The 18,422-nt window shown below is 49.1% G+C and overlaps 1 protein-coding gene across 3 annotated transcripts in view; it reads right to left on the bottom strand.

Moving 5' to 3' along the window:
- Window positions 1-17,647, bottom strand: part of FGD5 (FYVE, RhoGEF and PH domain containing 5) — a 120,182-nt gene extending 102,535 nt beyond the window's left edge. For 2 of the 3 annotated variants that reach the window (XM_072720231.1, XM_072720232.1), the window contains exons 1-2: window positions 17,495-17,647; window positions 6,702-9,351 (exon numbers count right to left, since the gene is read on the bottom strand). In XM_072720231.1, the coding sequence (XP_072576332.1) occupies window positions 6,702-9,351; window positions 17,495-17,507 (2,663 nt within the window). In that variant the 5' untranslated portion in view covers window positions 17,508-17,647. Of the gene's footprint in view, window positions 1-6,701; window positions 9,352-15,727; window positions 15,871-17,494 lie in introns of all 3 variants that reach the window. The other variant, XM_072720233.1, reaches the window with a different exon arrangement.
- Between the last annotated feature and the right edge of the window lie 775 nt (window positions 17,648-18,422).

Below are 18,422 nucleotides of genomic sequence, written 5' to 3'. Positions count from 1 at the left end.
CCAAACAGGCTGTAACAAATAAATAAAAGGATGAGGAAAGTATAGGGAACCCCAAGCTAGCTCTGGAGTCAGCACCGGAGGAGTGAGTGGCTGTGTTCATGGTAGCACCCTACTCCTCCCCTTCCTGCTGCTACAGCTCAGTCTGGTCTTCATGCTCTCCAGAGGGGACCACTGCAATGGCCTCTTGACTAGTCTCTCTGCTTCCCCTTTCTTCATCCCTCCACTTCACCCTGCCAACAGAGTGTCCATGCCAATACACCATCTCCATTGTGGGTCTGTCCTGCTGAAATCCCACCACGGTCCCCCTTCTGCCCAGGGGCGATGTACTCAATCATCAAGCTGATATTCGAGGGACTTTTCGGCTGGGTCCCAAATGCCTTCCCAACTTTATCATCCAGACATGTATACTGAGGTCCATTTGAGCACTTCGTGGTCCTTTCTTACCCCCCCCCCCCCCCCAGACTCATGCACAGGCTTGTTATTCCTCCCGGACTGTTTGTCTCCATCATGAACTCCTATTCCTCCCCAAAACCCACCTCAAGTGTCTCCCAGATAGTCCAGGCTTCCCACAGCCCCTTCTCCAGACATGAGGAGCTTCTAGTGAAATCTTTATCACATGGGTTCTAATGACCTCTCCCCATAGCTGGGCTGGAATGCCTTGGGGTGGGAACCTCTAGTACCTAAAACAGTAGCTGATGTTTGGTAGATGCTGAACACGTTAGCTAAGTGAGTGATGAACTAGCTGAGCTGGTGCAACATACTACTCTAAGAACTGAAAATCAGAAAAATGTGGTGAGTTTAGTCCTTAGTCTTTCAACCCAATCTCTTCCATATATTCTCCATGCCTGCCAATGATGTGAGCTGTTTCCCAGAATAAAGATATCAAAGCTCTTCCTGACCAAGATTAAATCATGTTTACTGCAGCTTCACCTGCTTAAACAACAGGCCTGTGTTTCTCCACATGTCCTCACATGTCTCTCCTACCTCCATGTGCCAAGAGCCCACTTTTCCTGCAGTGTCCATGAAGCCATCCTACCCTCCTCTAGACTCCTCCCTTTGGATCCTGAGCATTTTCTACCTTGCATTCCAGGGACTTGGGTAGAAGTCCTCTTGCTATCTTCCAACTATAAGCCCACTGAGGCCAGTGATGGTACCTACCTCCTCCACCTCCCATCCATATTTTACTGGGCATGGTTCCTCAAGAATCAATCATTTCTCAAATGGCCATCATCAGCCAAAATACTGAATTGCCAAGATGTTCCCACTCCTTATCCTCATATGAATGCTGGATAATATGGCCAGTCCACAAACTCTTGAACATGTAATTCAAGCTGCATTCCAACAATGAACAGCTCTGTAAGAACCCTGGGCTAGGAGAAGAGAGTCCCAAAATGCTGGACCTCAGACCTTTCACAGCTTTCCCTGGAAGGCATGAGCACTCATGAGCTGCTGCTCCTGGGTGGGCTGAATCATCTGAAGCTCCCCTAACAAGCAGTACAACCCAAACAGATGGCCTGGTCCGAACACAGAGTTCCTGGTGGCTCTGAGGGAACAGCTGGCCACAGGAGGGTAAGGGTCCCCCACTGTGGCCCTGAAGGAGGGCAAGATGTCTGAGTAGCTCATTAGCAAGTTCCAGGAAAGCTTATCAGCCTTTTTTTATGAGCTGCCAACAGCGCAGCAAACCTACCACCCATCAGAAAGGAAAGTGTCCCTCCACTTTTCCTTGAGCCCTCTGGACCAATAAACAAAGCCAACACTTTCATGGTGACTGTGCTACCCCATTTTCTGCAAAGGAGACACTACAGCTATTGAAGACCACCAAAAAACATGGCATTTTTTTCAACTACAGGAAACAGGTGGTAGTGGAAAAAGTACTGGATTCAGCGTCAGAGAGGCCTGGATTTGAATTTTGGTTTGGCCACTTACTACTTGTGCAACAGAGGACAGTTTATAGCACTTGAAACTAACGTGCCTAACTAATCGTGAATTACAAGTGAAATAACAGCTATAGTCAGAGTCATAGAGATTATGGAAGGATAAAAACTTTGGTCCTGCTGTCCTTGGTGTAAGAGGCTGCTAACAACTCCAAATCACTATTGCTCAGGCTGTTGTCTGCAGCCCTGACCCCAAACCAGGAGGAAGTTAGAGGGAATTCTGACACCACACCCCATAGCTGAAGCTTGCAAATTCATTGTCCCAGTTTTATTGATGTGGAGTCCTGAACACTGAGTCAAATTCATGCAGAACCATCATATGGAGAGAAAGGGAGAGACAGAGAGAGACATCCCCACAAAGGGACCTTTCTCAATCCATACCTCTGGAATCCAATTCAAATCCTGCATCCACCACTATGTGACCTTGACCATATCACTGAATAATAGCTAATACTGATCATTTCACTATGTGTGATATTAACTCCTTCAGTCTTAACAATGTTATAAGGCAAGAACTATTATGATTGCCTATTATGGATAAATCAAGGCATGGGCCTTGTTCCAGGTCACACAGATAGATAGTAAGGGGTGGAGCACAGACTCAAACCCCAGGCAGCCTGGCTAAAGCCCACATGCTGGGACCCTGTACTCTCATAGGCTCTCCCTGGGCTCCATTGTCTTCATCAGTATACATAAAAAGTCACCATAAATGCATCAAGAACAATATGAGGACTGATCATAACAGCTGGAGAGAACAGAGAAAGAAAGAGATGAGAAAAAGCCAGTGTGGCAATATGTAAATGGTAAATCTAGGTGGTGGGCAAATGAACATTCATCACTGTAAACGCTCTTTTAACTTTTCGGTAAGTTTGAATATTTTCATAATGAAAGGGGAAAAGCAGCTTCAGGGATCCGTGTTGATGTATAATGCTGAATGATTAAAGTAGGCTCATCATCACGCAAAACATAAATACACAATTACAGGATTTAAATGAGACACTTATGACAAACTAGTAGTCTATGTAGTGTTCTGCATCAAAGGGATATTTATTGAGTGTTTACAAAGCACCCAGCACTGTGTTGCTGAAGACAAGTGCTTAATAAATGATAATTATTTGACCCTTGTGAAGTTCAAAATCACCAACTTGCATGGAATCATAAAACTCCTGATCATCAGCACACATGTATTAAGCTCCTAGCACATGACCAACATCCTGAGGGGCTATGGGATACTCAAAAGTAAAGACTTGGTTCCCACCAACCAAGAGTCCCAACTAAGGACATTAAACAGCCTATTTGAAAAGTAAATATTAGACTCAATCTCTGGTCCATTTTTTTCTTTTTTGCAAGGGTCAATTCAGGGGAGAAAAGTAGAATGTTCTGGGGATATGCCTTAAACTAAAAGATGATGAAGCTTTTTGTATACCATGGGGAAGATGTACATAAATAACAATTCATACAATTTTATTTTACAAGACAGAGAATTGTTAATAAGATTATTGCGGCTCCTAAAATGTTATTATCTGGGTATATAAATCTCAAAGGAAGTAGTCATATAGAAGAAACTTTACAATCATCCATTAGATCCCGAGCTGCTACTCTGATTTAGGAGTCTCTAAGGGCTCTCTGAATTTTCTATTCTATACATGTTTTTTGAAGGGAGGTGCTTTTAGTGGAAAAAGGGCTTGGATTTAAATAACAGTGAATCACACCAGAGAGAGAGTTATTCCCTTTTCAGTCCTCTTGAATCCTTCTGATTATGCCAAGGAGAAAGTCTCTGTGTGGTGCCAGGACGTCTTTAACACCTCTCCCTGTTTAACAAAGGGACCAGGCTTCCAGCTCCAGCCTTGGCAAGTAATAACCTCAAGCTAGAATTTATCCGTTATTTTCCTTTCCTTTGTATCTTATTTGTACAACTGCCTTCTATTTATGGCAACCAATAGTGTTTTTCCATTTCCCAACCATGACATAAAATTTCCTTTCTAAATATTTTTGAAGTAAAAAAGAGAGGCTGATTGGAAGAAAAACAATAAGTAAGTGATAGTATAGATGGCATAACAGAAATGGCAAAAGTGCTACAGGTAAGGCAAATGGTTGAGGAATACAGATCTGCTCCAATCTTACCATTTTACAGATGAGCAAACTGTAGCTTAGCCTTTTCCAAGATCCCACAGCAAGTCAGTGGCTGAGTGGGCTTTGAACCCACATCGTTCAGGGGTGTTAATATTTATTTTGGCTTCTGTCCCTGATCCTCACACTGAAGCAAGGTGTGGGGCAGGACAAGGAGCGGAAGGAGGAGGCACTGGCTCCCTAGCCTCTTGCCTCATCCTGTCCTGCCCAACCTAAAGCACCCCAGGCACCTCTCGGCACATGTCTCAGATCAGCAGCACCCTGGCCACTAGATTCTCCAAATCCCTGCTCAGGCGAAGAAGAACTAGGACCTCCCCCTCCCGCCACGGCAGTCCCTTGTGCCTCTAAATTTGATGTGTCTGAAGCCTCCCTTGCCCAGACCTGTTCCAGCCCAAAGTGAGGATTTTTCTCCCCCTTTGCTTCCATCTGTTTCATGCAGGAAAACGGAAGAGAGCTTTGCTCACTGATTGATGTCCAAGAGGATGTGGTTCCTGCATGGGAGATTTATCTTGGTCACTCTGAAATAGCATCAGAGTAGGGTAACAGCCCTCTGAGTCTGACAGTCCAGGATACTCAACCATGGCCCCAGGCTGTAGCATCAAATGTGAGAAAATGCAGGGAAAGCACCCAGCACAATGCCTGGCACACAGGAAGCAGTCAATATATGGTAGCATTGACATTTTCTTGGGAAATTTTCCCTTATACTCATGTTAATTTGGATGAAGGGACCTTTATTGGGTTTTGGGCACAGTACAGATCAAGGCAACACAGACTCTGCAAATGGCCAAGCCACCTATGCACTAGACAACTTGGGAGAAGGGGACGCGTTGAATGTGAATGTGGCCCTGGAGCAGTGCAGTGTAGAGTCTGCACAATCAGCTCTGGCATCCCTTAGTGTAAATTCACTAAGAACGCCCGAACCAGGTACCAGGAAATCTTGAGTCCTAGCACTGATTTCTCCACTAAATTGCTTCCCTCTCTGTGCCTCAGTTTCCTCCTCTGTAAGAGGACCAAAGGTTGTCTGGAGTTCCCTCCCAGCTATAATATTCAGCAATTGTACAGAAGCAGATTTCAATTGCTGAAGGGCTGTCATACAAAAGAGGAAATGAGCTCACTTGCCTGGCCTGAGACGGGAAGAGCCAGCATGAGTGAGGTAGGGATATTAAGAGACAGCTTTTGCCTCAGTCAGAAAGGAAATTTTAATCAGAATACCTAGCAACAGATGAGGCAGCTCTGGGAGGTGGTGAGTTCCCTGTGGCTTGAGGAATTCAAGTACAGACTGGGTTAGAGAAAGGCCTATCAGAGTGGGAGCCTTGACCATATGCCCTTTGAGATCCTTTCTAGCAGGGTGATTCTGGTTTCAGAGCTTGGATCTATTTTCATCAATGCTAGGAAGCACTCATCTAGGCCTGGATCTCGTCAAATCCTGCTGATAACTATTAATGCAATGAACTGGTCGGCTGTGCAGCTCTCACCCTCTTAGAGTTTGCACACGTCCACACTCTCCAAATTAAACTCAGTCCCTCCAACAGTGTTAGTGTTTACCCTTGCCCCAGCAAACAAACCGTTTCATTCTGGAAAGAACTAATTAATGGCCTCACCCAGACTTGGGGGAGGGAGAAGATGGAGAACCATGTAAAAAACTCAGGAGAATAAACCACATAAACACTTTTAGCATCTACACTCCAGCGACAGCTCATGCTAATTGCAAATCATCTTATCTATTCATTACTGCAGGCGCCCCGGGAACTCCTAGCAGCAGCAGCTGTGTGTGACTGGGTGAAGTCATTGCACACGAGGGGTCAGAATCAGGATATCCTTTAACCGCCATTTTCACTTGTATTAATTCCTATCAGGCACTCCCAAAGAGAGTCAATGGTTGAGGCTGAACTGCATTGCCTTTAAGTTGCATTCACGAGGTACAAAAACTGCAGGATTTGGCAATTATCCATTTGGAATGATCAATAAGGGCATTCAGTCAGTCTTGGGAAGGTGGGGTCAGAAAATCCCTACTGTTGTCAATAATTTCAGTGTTTCACTCTTATTTCCAAGGTGAATGACTCCAAAAAAAAAAAAAAAAAAAAAAATCAAGTTGGATGTACCTCTTAAAGGCTTCTATTCAGAAATTTAGCTTAAGGCACCCTTAGCTCTTTAAACAATTTAAACAGATTGTCTTTTCTAGTTCCCTTGAATAGAGTGCATATTTACACAGTAAAAGAGTATCAATCTCAATTTAGGGTATTTTCCTGATGGTGAAAGATATTTAGTTTGGCAAGATACCAGGGCCTTCTCTCTTGGTGACTTTCCTGGAGGGAACTAGCAAACCCATCTACCTAGATGAGAAATGTCTCTCAAATAATGGAAATACAAATGCTCACATTTACACTGTATTTGGCATTTTAGACTGATATTCTCACACAGGTGATCATCTCTGATCTCTTCACTCTGCTGTGAGGCAGCAGGAATCCCATTTCACAGATGGGCTCAGAGAGATAAAGCCACTCACCTCCAGTCACACAGCTAGAAATAAACAGAGCCTGGGGCTAGAAAGCAAGTCCATTCTGTCCCCTACATCTAAGCTTGCCTCTCCGATAGTTACATTTGCCCAACAACAAAGAAAATATAATTTCACAGTACCTTTCTGCTTCTTGGTCTGTGCTCTGCTGTTTGCTCTCAAAGGCATTGAAGCTGCTCATGTCCACATAGCCATCATTCTCATTTGCTGTGGACAGGGCTCTGCTCTGATCTTCAAACAGTTTCGTAAATGTCCCAGCCCTCGCAGGCCTCCGCGGCGGAATCTGAATATTTTCATAGTCTGAGTTCATGGCTGGAATGTTCTCATAGTCTGAAGTATCAGCATTGGGGAATGAGATGGACCGTGGCTTGGTCAGGGGCAAGGGCAGAAAGGGGGGCCGAGAGCGGTCTTCGAAGGACTCCACTCTGGACACCGTCCTGCTGAAGGGGACACCTTTCCTCTTTCCATCCCTATAGAAGATGAGGGAGGAAGGGGATTCGGAAGCCCGGAGCTTGCCAGTCCGAGCCTTGAGCTGTGGGGAGTTGCTGAGGCTCCTGCGGTCAATTTCCAGAAGCCTGGCAGGCCCGTGGTAGCTGGATTCTGAAGATGACCTGGAAGACGACACGTTCACATCCACGTGGACTTTGTTCTCTGACTTCTTTTTAAATGTCAGTGCCAGGAACTTCTTGAAGGATGACTTCTTCTTCTTGGTGTACTTGTCTGGGGGCTCAGTCTCAATCAGCAGCGAGGGAGAACTCTTTGTGATGGGCTTTTTGGTGATGCAGGCCAGGTCGAAAGGGGGCGGGATGTCGACCACAGAAGAGGGTGTTGAGGTGCCACTGGAAGGAAGGTGGTTCCTCTGGGAGAAACTCCCAGAGGAGCCAATCACACAGGGCAGAGAAAGGTTGTCATCTTTTCTTTTGATCCTATGATCGTCCAAGCTAGATGCCTCTGACTCCCGGTACAAGGAGACTGGAATCTCTCGGCCTTCCACAGAGAACGATCGAGGGTATAAAGTGAAGGCTCTGGGCTTTGCTGGCAAGGCCCTGCTGGCTTCCAGCGGTTTCCCCTCCAATGACAGAACCATCTTTCTTGCCTCCTTGGTGGCACCTTTTATGCCAATAGCCGAAGAGCCAGCTTCTGGTCCGATTTCTTCTGGGACAGTTTCTGGGACATAGCCAGCCACCTTCCCAGAGTGGGGCCTGGCCCTTGCAATGATGTTCTTCCTATCAGTGGGGACCAGGCCACCCTCAGCATCAGAGTTCATTTCTTCTTTCGTGCCATAAGCACTCAGAGTGTCAGATGCAGCCTGTGTCTCAGGCTCTTCTCCTTCCCCAGGGACAGTCCCTTGGTCCAGGTCAACTCCCATCTCATAGGGGTTGGTGAGTGCATCGTCTCCAGCATCCTCATCCCCTGCCATTACCACCACATCAGGGACAGAGGGGCCCTCCCCAGCGCCATATGAAGCTCTGACAATGGGGTCCTGCTCTGCACATTCTGCAGACTGTGGTTCCTGCTGTGACTCTAAGCCTCCTGCTGACTTAGAAAGAGAAGAGTAGCTCTCGCTACAGAAGGAGGTGCTCTCAGTCGGAAAGAACTCGTAGGGACTTCCTGAGAGTGAAGTCACAAAGTCATCCACACCATCATTCTCAAAAGGAATGATTTGGCAGCTCTCCTCGGCAGGTTCATCCTGCACCGGGTCTCTACCTTCTCGAGGGTCTTCTCCCACCTCCTGGGTGACTGCTGCCATTTCTTCTTGGTCAGTTTTCTCATTTTGGTCAGGTGGCTCATCCTGGTCACCGCTGGCCATGGTATCTTCACACTCCTCCTTGGAGACTTCAGGGTTGACTATAGCCCTCTCTGCCTCCTGGATACTTGAGGCCAAGCCCTCATTCTCTGTGGGTTCCTTGCTGGCATCTTCGGCATCCCCCTCGGGGGGTCTGTCAAAACCCACACATTCATCTGGAGCCCCTAGTTCTGTGTTGGGGGAGCCTTCCTCACCACCCTCCCCTTCCTCCCTGGGTGTCCCAGGGGGCCCAGGCTCCTCGCTGGGAATTGCTGGACCCTCTAAATCAACTTGAGTTAGAATGACATCACTTGGAAGGATTGCCTCTCCATCCCAAGGGCCTCCGTCCTCCAGGTTGTACATGTTGTGCTCTTCCACTAGCTTCTCTTCCTCCTCCCTTGTGAACGTCTGCTCCTCTGCCCCCAGGTCACAGGCACTGTTCTCTACCCCCACATCCTCAGGAGTGGGGGCTGTGCCTCCATCAGCCTCGTCACTTAGCACCCCTTCAGCTGGGGCTGCCAAGTCCTCAGCAGCTCCCATCCCCTCTGGGTCACTCTCCTCGCCTCCCTCCTGGCACTCCTCTTCCCCAGCAGCTGGAGACATCATTACTGCATTCTCTGCAGAGGTGCTATCCCTGGGTTCATCCTCTTTTGGTGGAGCCTTGGGGACCACGATGTAATCCTCATCAGCCTCAGACTCGGAGCACTCCAAGTTGGACCGGTGCTCTTCGTACAGTCCCCTGTCGACGCAGAGCAGTTTCCCGTTGCTGCATTTATTCAAACTGTTGATCACGTACACACTGGCTCTCCACTCACTGGGGGTCGACAGCCTGGGTTTAGGGGCAATGGGGGGTTTTGGCCCCCTTGACATGGAGTTGGGACTGTGAAGACTATCAGGCCGGGGTGATGAAGTAAATTTGGGTGTTGTCATTGGCGTGAGGGGACTGGTAGTCTTTGGCTTGGGAGCAACTGGTGGTTTTGGTGAATCTAAAGGATGAAAATAGAGAAAACAAGGACACAAAAAGTATAGTTACCTTTATTTCCATTCAGGGTCTCCCACTTAGCATTTTCAAGAAAACACTGAAGACAGTTTCCCAACCTCTGTGAGCCCAATCTACTATGTTCTATCTTCGGGTTATATCCTCCACCCCATCTTTAAAATCCCTGGACCTCTACTGATGATGCATCCTGTAAACAAAGTGATGTAAACAAAGATCTTTCTTCTGTACATAGTCCAGCTAACAAAACTCAACTCAATGACATATTCCTCAAATAAAGGTGTCCAGATCATTTTAATCATTCATCCAACAACTATATATTAAATGCTTTGTAGGTGCCAGGTACCCATGAGACAATGCTGAACTTGATAGTCACCATCCCTGCCACCCTCATGGAGCTTATATTCATTCTATAGTTAATTCATTGGATACCTACTATCTATATGCACCAGGAAGAGAAGAATACCTCTGCTGAGTACTTGCAGTTAGGTCGGGGAGACAAGACTAACCGAACAATTGGAGGACAGAGCTGCAGACCCTTGCAATATTATGACTGAATAGCCATTATCTCATTCCCTCAAGAGCAATACACCAAAGGTCTGTGACAGTGATGCATGACTCTTCTAAGGGTCACCTTTGAATTCTACGTGCCTTAAGACTGGTGTCTAGCTAACTGCCCTGCATCCAAATTTCATGGGCACCCAAATTTCATAGGAAAAACTACATGGTATTTTCCAACATGGGTATTTCCAAAAAGTCCCCTCCCTTGTGGATGTGGAGGATCTATCTGACCATGTCAGAATAAAGGATGTGGTACAAACTATACACTGTACAACAGGAGTCAGAGAAGCAAGAGTTACCATGACTAATGAAGACCTCCTGAAGAAGGTGAAATTTCAACTGTATTCTTCAGAATGGGAGGGATCTGGATAAGTGCAAGGGTCAAGAGAATAGCTGCCCACTGCCAAGTTCATCTGTCTTCACAGCATGACTCCATGCCTCCAAGTCCCTGGCCACACTGGGCAGACTAAGGAATGAAGATTTCCAGGAAAGTAACTCCATCCTGACATCTTGGCTTCAAATGCACTGCTTGGCTCCCCACTGCCCATAGATGATGACATACAAATCTCCCCTTGAGCCCCACCCCATCTCCCAATCCCATCCCCCCTAAGGCCTAGGCCTAGGTTTGACACAGAACAGCTTCAGAATGCCAGCCTGGCTCATGACATAAGGGAGATGGAGCAAAGGTCCTAGAGGTCTGTCAGCAAACTCTTCTCCTCCCCATGCATTTGACTCCCAGGTAAACCCCTGTAGCACCTAATCCCAGTCATCTGTAGTCCAGGGCTATCTGGCAGAGATACAATGTGAGCCATGTTATCACATATGTAATTTTTCATTTTCTCATAGCCACATTAAAAAGTAAAAAAGAAGCAGGTGAAATTAATTTTAACAATACTTCCTTTTCAATTCAATATATCCAAGGTATCATCATTTTGGCTATCATCATGTAATCAATGAATCATATCTGGGTCAACATGTCATCAATTTACAAAATTTATTAAGGAAATATTTGACATTCTTTTTTGTACTAAGTCCTTGAAATCTAAAGTGTATTTTATACTTTTCGGCATATCACAATTCAGATTAGCCACATTTCGACTACTCAGTGGCCCCATGTGGATGGTGGCTATATTGCTGGCCAGCATAGTGCTAGCTGGTTTTAATCCATCTCAGTGGGGCTGTTCCACTGGCACCTCAATTTCAATACATCTGAAGCCAAAGTAAGTATCTCCCCTAAACTGGCAGAACTATGTAAAATTTAGCTGAGGAGGCCCCAAAGGAAATTAAAAAGGCCTGGAGTGCAAGAATGTAGGTGCCCATGCACCCTGTTCCTGAAAGGGCTTCATTTCGGAGCCTCATTGTTGCACTTTGCACATAAACCTAATGAACTTAGTGGTCTGGTTTTCTAGTGCACAGCTAACTAGGAGGGGGAAGGACTGGCAGTTAGAACAGGAACACTGCCAGGTGTAAAATGTGGTAGCTGCCAGCAAGAAAAGGAGAAAAGAGACACAGCTGTCAAGACTCTAAAGGTGAAAGCACGCACTGCACCAACCCCTTAACCCACACCTATATCCACCCACATCAACACCCAGGCCAGCTACTGGCATTCAGATAATAACAGAAAGTCTTCAAGATATAAGAGGCCTTCCAACTCCTTGTTTCCATAAGCAAATATACCCTACTTTAGAAAAATACCTGTCCAAATGAGTAAAACACAAAACAAAAAACCAACCACACACAACAATAAAAACTCATCCAACTATGTGGAGTTTAAACAGCTAAGCTTTAGCTAATCTGTCATTGTAGAGTAACAGAGTCTTTGGAGCCTGGCTGATTTGGGTTCAAATCCTGACTCTGCCACTGATAAGCTATGAAACTGAGCCTCAGTTTCTTCATCTGTAAAATAGGTACAATAGTAACACCTGTTCTCAAGAGGTTATAAAGATTAAAGATATATATTAAAAGTGCCCAGCAATAGGCCTTCACGTAGGAGTACTCAATAAAGAGAAGCCATTATTATCTAATAATGTCAGTCTCTGCCTACCCCATATCTTCCTTCTCCTGCTACAAGTCTTCCTTCACACTGATACATAATATTAGCTTCAAGCTCCCAACATCAGGTGTCAGGCACTGGCATGAAATTATTCTTTGGGGGTGAGGACTCTCATTTCTCATCCTTAACGGGTGGTATTTCATGTGAGTGCCATGAGACCTGACAAAGGGACAGATGGGCCATGAAAAACAACCACACCTTGGCTGCATCACCCCCACCCCCACTCCATCCTTCATCCAATCAAGCTATTGATCTGTGGGCGCCAGCTCCTCAAGAAAGGTTACAGTGGGCGTCTGAGGCGTGATCCTGCAAGAAAATGCCTTCCCCACAGGATCCCCTAGGAATGACAAGTATCTAGTGTCCACGTCCTACTTCCAGCTCTGAGGTTCAGGATGTTTCACCTGTATCCCCTCTGTGACCAAAGGATGCCAGAATCAGAAAGGCTCTGACTCCACAGGGAAAGATGAGGAAACTGAGGCACACGGTTCTCAGCAAGTTTGGAGCAGGACCCAGGTAGAATGTGGCCTTCCTGCTTCCCGGTCTAGTCACTTGAACCCTGCCTTCACCCTTTTGCCCTTGAGCTTTCTTCTACAGCAGAAACTCAGGGCTCCCAGCTTCTAGTGAGGCAACTAAGGGTAAAATTCAAGGAAATGGAAGCCAGAGAGACCAGAGACAGCTAGCCAGGTGTCAAATTTACATAAGGCTGAATCCAGAGTTCAGAAGTACTAACTGACCATAAGGTGAATGACTGGCTTCATTTGCTCCCATCCAATTTCTATTAATCAGATTCCATTAAACAGATATTTACTGAGTTCCTACTATGTGATAGGCATCCACTTAGAATCTTTGGACAAATCAATAAACAAAACAAAGACCTTGTCCTTGGTGAACCTTATATTCTAGTAGAGGAAGATAAGCAATAAAAAGGAGAAGCATATTACATTATTGTATGTTAGATGATCATAAAGTCTATGGAAAAAGATCTCTCTTCTTTTTTCTTTTCTTTTCTCTTTCTTTCTTTCTTTCTTTCTTTCTTTCTTTCTTTCTTTCCTCCCTTCTTTCTTTCCTCCCTCCCCCCCCTCTTCTTTCTTTCTCTCTTTCTCTTTCTTTCAATTTTAAACCAGGATAGGCCTCACTGAGAGGACATTAGAGCAAAGACTAGCAAGATGTGAGGGAATGCAGGACTCAGATGATGTGTTCAAGGAGGGCCAGAGTAGTTTGAAGGGAGGGATGAGTGAGCAAGCAACAGGAAGAAGCAGGAGATGAGGTCAGAGAGGTCACAGGGAAGGTGTAGATTATGCAGGGACCCAAGCAGAAGGAAGACATGCATACTCTGGCTCATGTGCTGAAATAAGTTGAAATGGTGTGGATGGATTCAGCGAAACCCATGAGGAGGCACTCGCAATCATCCAGGCAAAAGATGAGATGGTGGAGACTTGGACCAGGTTGGCAGCAGTAGAAGTGGTAAAGAGTCAGATTCCCAATATGAAGACAGAGCTGGCAGGATTTGCTGACAGTATGAATATGGGGTGTAAAAGAAGGAGAGAAGTCAAGGACAACACCAAGGTTTTGAGTCAGAGGAACTGGGAAAGTGAAGTTGCCACCAACTGAATTGGGGAAGGCTGTCGATGCTGGGGAGGAAAATCCAGAATCTCAATTTGCACATGTTAAATCTGAGTTCCCACCACACACTTAGGTGGAGACAGATATCAGGTGCGCTCCTAGATATACCAGCCTGGGTTCTCAGGAGAGGCCTGGCTAGAGGTATCCAGCACAGAGATAGAATTTAAGGCCTGGGCCTGGTGAGATCATCAAGTAAAGGAGTGTGAACAAAGAAAAGAGAAAGGCCCAGGAGGGAGCCCCAGTGGCTCTGAGGTTATGAGAAGGAGCCAGGGAAAGACACCAGGGAGGAAGAAAAAAATAAAGATTGTGTGAGAACTTTGGCTCTGCTCCCTCCCGGCCTTCCTCACAAAAAGGAATCCCACAGAGCCCCTATCCTAAGTACAAGGTTATCTAGGTCCCAGACCAATTCTGCCTAGAGAAGATGGATGGAAGAGGTAGCTTTGGGGTGCATGTGGAAGGACAAGGAGGATTTTCATAATCAAAAAAGAGGCTGGGCATGCCAGATAGAGGGAACAGAATGTGCAAAGGCCCAAAGGCACTTAGATGCAAGCCCTTTGGAAATCTGGTAGAGTCCAGTACAGCAGGGATGGGGGGGGATTACAGGATAAATAAGAGCTGGGGCTTCCTCCTCTGGGTTAAGCTTAACTTTCTGACTAACCGGAACCCAGCATGCTTGGGACTGGTGGAAGTTCTGCTGTCTCCTGAGTTCCCCGGGCTGTGGTGTGAACCTTCCTTCTCCTAGTATCACAGAGTCCAGGGTTCATACTCTCTTTGCCCAAGACCTCTTGGCAATTTGCTGTAGCATAAGGTTAACTCCAATGCAGAACACCCTTTGAGCCAAGATGCCAAGAGTTAACTGACAATGGGGAGAACCACAGTGACAGGAGAAAGAGATTTTTAACAGCCTCTGGTGATAGAAATCATCCCCAGCCAGCCCCCATAACTAGTTTATATTTTCTCCCTCTATTTTAATTAAATAGCTGTCACTCACACATTCATGCTGCGGCTTCCTTGTCAGTTACATAGAGGTTAAATGAGAAGGGATATTGGGAGGAGCACTGGGCTGGGAGTCAGGAACTCTGACCTCCACTCCTGGCTCTGACATTGAACTGGAGGTGTGTGGCCTTGGGCAAGTCCCTTTCCCTCACTGAGCTTTGGTTTCCCTATCTGTAGAGTAAGGGCACTGCAACAAACAGTGAGTGAGAGTGCCTTCTGCTCCAGCCAGCTACAGCGTATTTAAACTCATGGCTCTTCTGGTGTCCCTATATCCCCTTGTTCAGACCCTGAGTCTGTTTCAATTGCAGTTCACTATATTCCCCCTGGAACTCTCGTAGCCATATGTTCCAAGAGTAATTATCTTCCAATTTCACCTTCCAATTGCATCTTAATTTAACTTTCATTCCTGGGTGCCTGCTGGAATGTCCAAGCCAAGCCTGATGATTTCTAATTAGGCTGCTGTTAAGCTAGTCCAGTGATCCACAACAGGGCACATACTGGGAAGACTGCAGGGACAAAGTGAGAAAAGCATGGGCCCCAGGCTCAGATAGACCCGGGCCCCAATCCCTGCTCCAATCCAGATGATGGCACATCATCTGTGTCATCCTGGGCACATCACTTTGGCCTGAGCCTGTTTCTTTCATGGTAAAATGAAATAAATACTTTCTTTTTCCATAAGGCTGTTGAGAAGTTCAAAGGAAGTAAAAGACATACAACAACTAACAAACTCAATTGGCTAAAATCTCTTGTGTACCTACTATGTGTTCAGAAGGTTCTGAAGATGGACAATGTGTGTTTGAAGCCTATCTTGGCTGAGTGACCATAAAGTCGGTGACAATAAAATCCTTGCCACTCAGTTTTCCCATCTATAAAATGGGGATAGTAAGAGCACTTACCTCATAAGGTTACTGTGAAAACTGAACTGAAGTAAAACACTTAAAAGCAGCACCTCATTCGTAATAAGTGACCAATAAATACTAGCTAGCCAGTATTCACTGGTAGCTTATAACATGACAGACACTGTTCCAGACACCTTAGAAGCTTTATTTAATCATTAGAACTCAATGACAAAGATCGTACTATCCCCATTTTTCAGATTAAGAAACTGAGGCACAGAGGTGAAGTAACTAACCTCCTCAAGGTCACATAACGAAGTATATGGTGGTCCCGAAATTCAATCGCATGGAGTCTGTGAACAGCTATGTTACATGATCAGGAAATTCAGAGCATGGCACACAGAAATCATCATGTGAGCTTTCCATCATTGCCATCACACTGAAAAAGTAACCAGGTTTATGCTTGAGGCAAGTTACAGGACGGCTAACCCCAAGAGTAGCAACTGCTAAGGTTTCCTGGGACCAAACCTCCCTCTCAGTTTATTCCGGCTCATTCCATCCCCCAGATTCTTAGAAAAGGGAGGGCTTGCCCAAGCCTCAAGCAGGGAAACGTGGGAAAACTGGAACAGCTCTCACCATTGTTTTAAAGTGAGTTTTATTAGGAGTGTAGGAAAAAGCTAGCCTGGCTCTGTTCAGACTGTGCCAGAAGCAGGCAGGAGGCGAACTTCTTCCTCCCAGGCGTGGCTGGCTGGGCACTGGGACCCTGCTCCAGCCCCTCCCTAAGTGGCACCCCTGCTTCCACCGCCCCCCATGCTGAGACCCAAGCTCCATCACTGTCCAGGCGTCCACATGCCCAGCAGACAACAGGGCCTGGACACAGGAGGGCAGCTGCCCCACTCCCAAGTCCCCGCTTGTCTCCTTTGTCAAATCAGTCCAGCCAAATGTCTCCTGTCTGCACCTCACTCCTAAGACAATGACTTTTTTCATTAAAAAGACTTAAAAAAGAGAAAACCCCACAACACACACAAGGCAGCAGGATATGCTTCTAAGACAGCCAAAATGGTGGCTTCCTGTTTCTTTAGGGATGTGTGTTTTGGAGTATGGCTTCGGACAAGGGTGTGGGTCCGGGAGAGGGCTGCCTTCTGCTCAATTTTCAGACGAAAAGAAAAAAAGAGTGACTATCCCTCCTTGGCAGGGAAATGAAGTTCGCTGAGACTGCAAACTCTTAGAGGGAACTTTCTGCCCTTGGAGTGGATGGAGTCAGGCATCGCCCATCGGGGTCTCAGTCGCTGAATCTGCTAAATGGCACTCCTCAGCAGGGGCTGCTGGCATCCACCGCTGACCGCACTCTGGATTTCCCGCAATCCCTGACCCCGCAGAGTCGGATCCGCCAGGCGGAGACTCGAGGGACGCGGGACGGAGGGAACGCCTGGAGCGCGCTCAGCCTCGGGGGGCGCGTCCGCGGGGCGTCGGGGCTCCTGGGGGAGCCACAAAGAGCGCCCCAGGCCAGGGCGCTGCCGGGGGGGGGGGGGCTGCGCTGCGGGCGCGAATAACGCAGGGCTCTCTCGTCTCCTCGGGGGCTGAGCTCCAAGTCGCGGGGTCCGGGGGGGCAGGAATCCTCTCGAGGGTGCGCCGCCGGGTCCCGAGGGGCCGGGGATGGACCCGGGGTGGGGAAGAGCTCCGGAGGACGCCGGGGCGCAGGAGGGCCTGGCGGGGACCCCGAGGAGCCGGGCTGGGAACTCGGGGCCGCCACCAAGTCGCCTCCGCGGAAGGGGCCCTCCCGGCCGCCGCGCGGTGCCCCGGGGTCGCGGCCAGGGTGCGGCCTCGCCCGCTCCAGAGGCGTCCCTCGGGCCGGGCGTCCCGGACAGGGCCCCGACGATCCTCAGCCTCCCGGGCGAGGGGACGCCGGCCCCGCCCAGGCCCCGGCCGCAGCCCCGCAGAGGGGAAGCCCGGGGGGTGGGGGGGTCCGCGGCTCGCCCCGGCGCCCCGTGGGCCGCACCTTGGGGCGCCCGGCGTGGTCCCCTCGCGCGCGCCTCTGCGCGGAGCCCAGCGGAGCCTCCTACCTGCTCTGTGCATCTTCCAGCCCGCGCAGCCCGGGGCCGCCGTCGGTCAGGCAGTCGGTCGGTCGGTCCCGGCACGAGTCCGCGCGCCGCCTCACTCCATGGCCGCCCCGCGGGGCCCGCACTCCCGGCGCCCGCCCCGCCCCCGGCGCGCGCTGGACTCGGCGCGGCGCGCAGGGCCAGTGGGGGCGCGGGGCGCGGGGCGCGAGCCTGCGGGCGGGGCGCGGGCGGGGGCGCGGGCGGGGGCGCGGGGCGCGGGCGGGGGCGCGGGGGCCGGGGCCGGGGCCGGGGCCGGGGCAGCGCGGGGCGCGTCCGCTCGAGCGTCCACGCGGAATGCCGGGCAAGTGGGGGGCGCGGAGCGCGAGCCTCCGGGGGCGGGGCCGCGGCGGCCGGGGCGGGAGGGGCGGGGCGGGGCGGGGCGGGGAGGGGGCGCGTGGGGCGGCGGCCGGGGCAGCGCGGGGCGCGTCGGCTCCCGCTCCCGCTCCCGCTCCCGCTCCGGCTCCCGCTCCGGCTCCCGCTCCGCACCCGGCTCCGCACCCGGCTCCGCACCCGGCTCCGCGCCCCGCGCGCTGCGCTCTGGACGCCGCGCCTCTGCCGCCGCTGCGCCTCCGCCCCCTCCTAGACGTTTCCTCCCGCTCTGAGGAAGGCTTTTTTTTTCCCCTTTTTGCTCAGTCAGGGATCGCTGGAGACGAGGGGCGAGGCGTCCCCGCGCACATTTAAAGGGGCCGTGGTGACTCGGGCAGCCGCGCGAGGTTCAAGGGACTAGGATCCGTGGAGGGGAAGGAGGGAGCCGGCGAGTGGCCTTCCAGGGACCTCCTAGTGCCCTCGTCCGTGGGACCGAGCATCTCTTCCTTTTCAGCCTTGGGTATGCATTCGGCCCTGTTTCGAGATCAAGCACAGCTCCCAGCTCCTAGATCAAGAACTAGCTCCC

The sequence above is a fragment of the Vulpes vulpes genome, chromosome 9 (genome assembly GCF_048418805.1).
Source record: "Vulpes vulpes isolate BD-2025 chromosome 9, VulVul3, whole genome shotgun sequence".
Classification (NCBI taxonomy): Eukaryota; Metazoa; Chordata; class Mammalia; order Carnivora; family Canidae; genus Vulpes; species Vulpes vulpes.
Note: the sequence above shows the minus strand (reverse complement) of the source record. Positions and strands in the feature narration are given on the sequence as shown.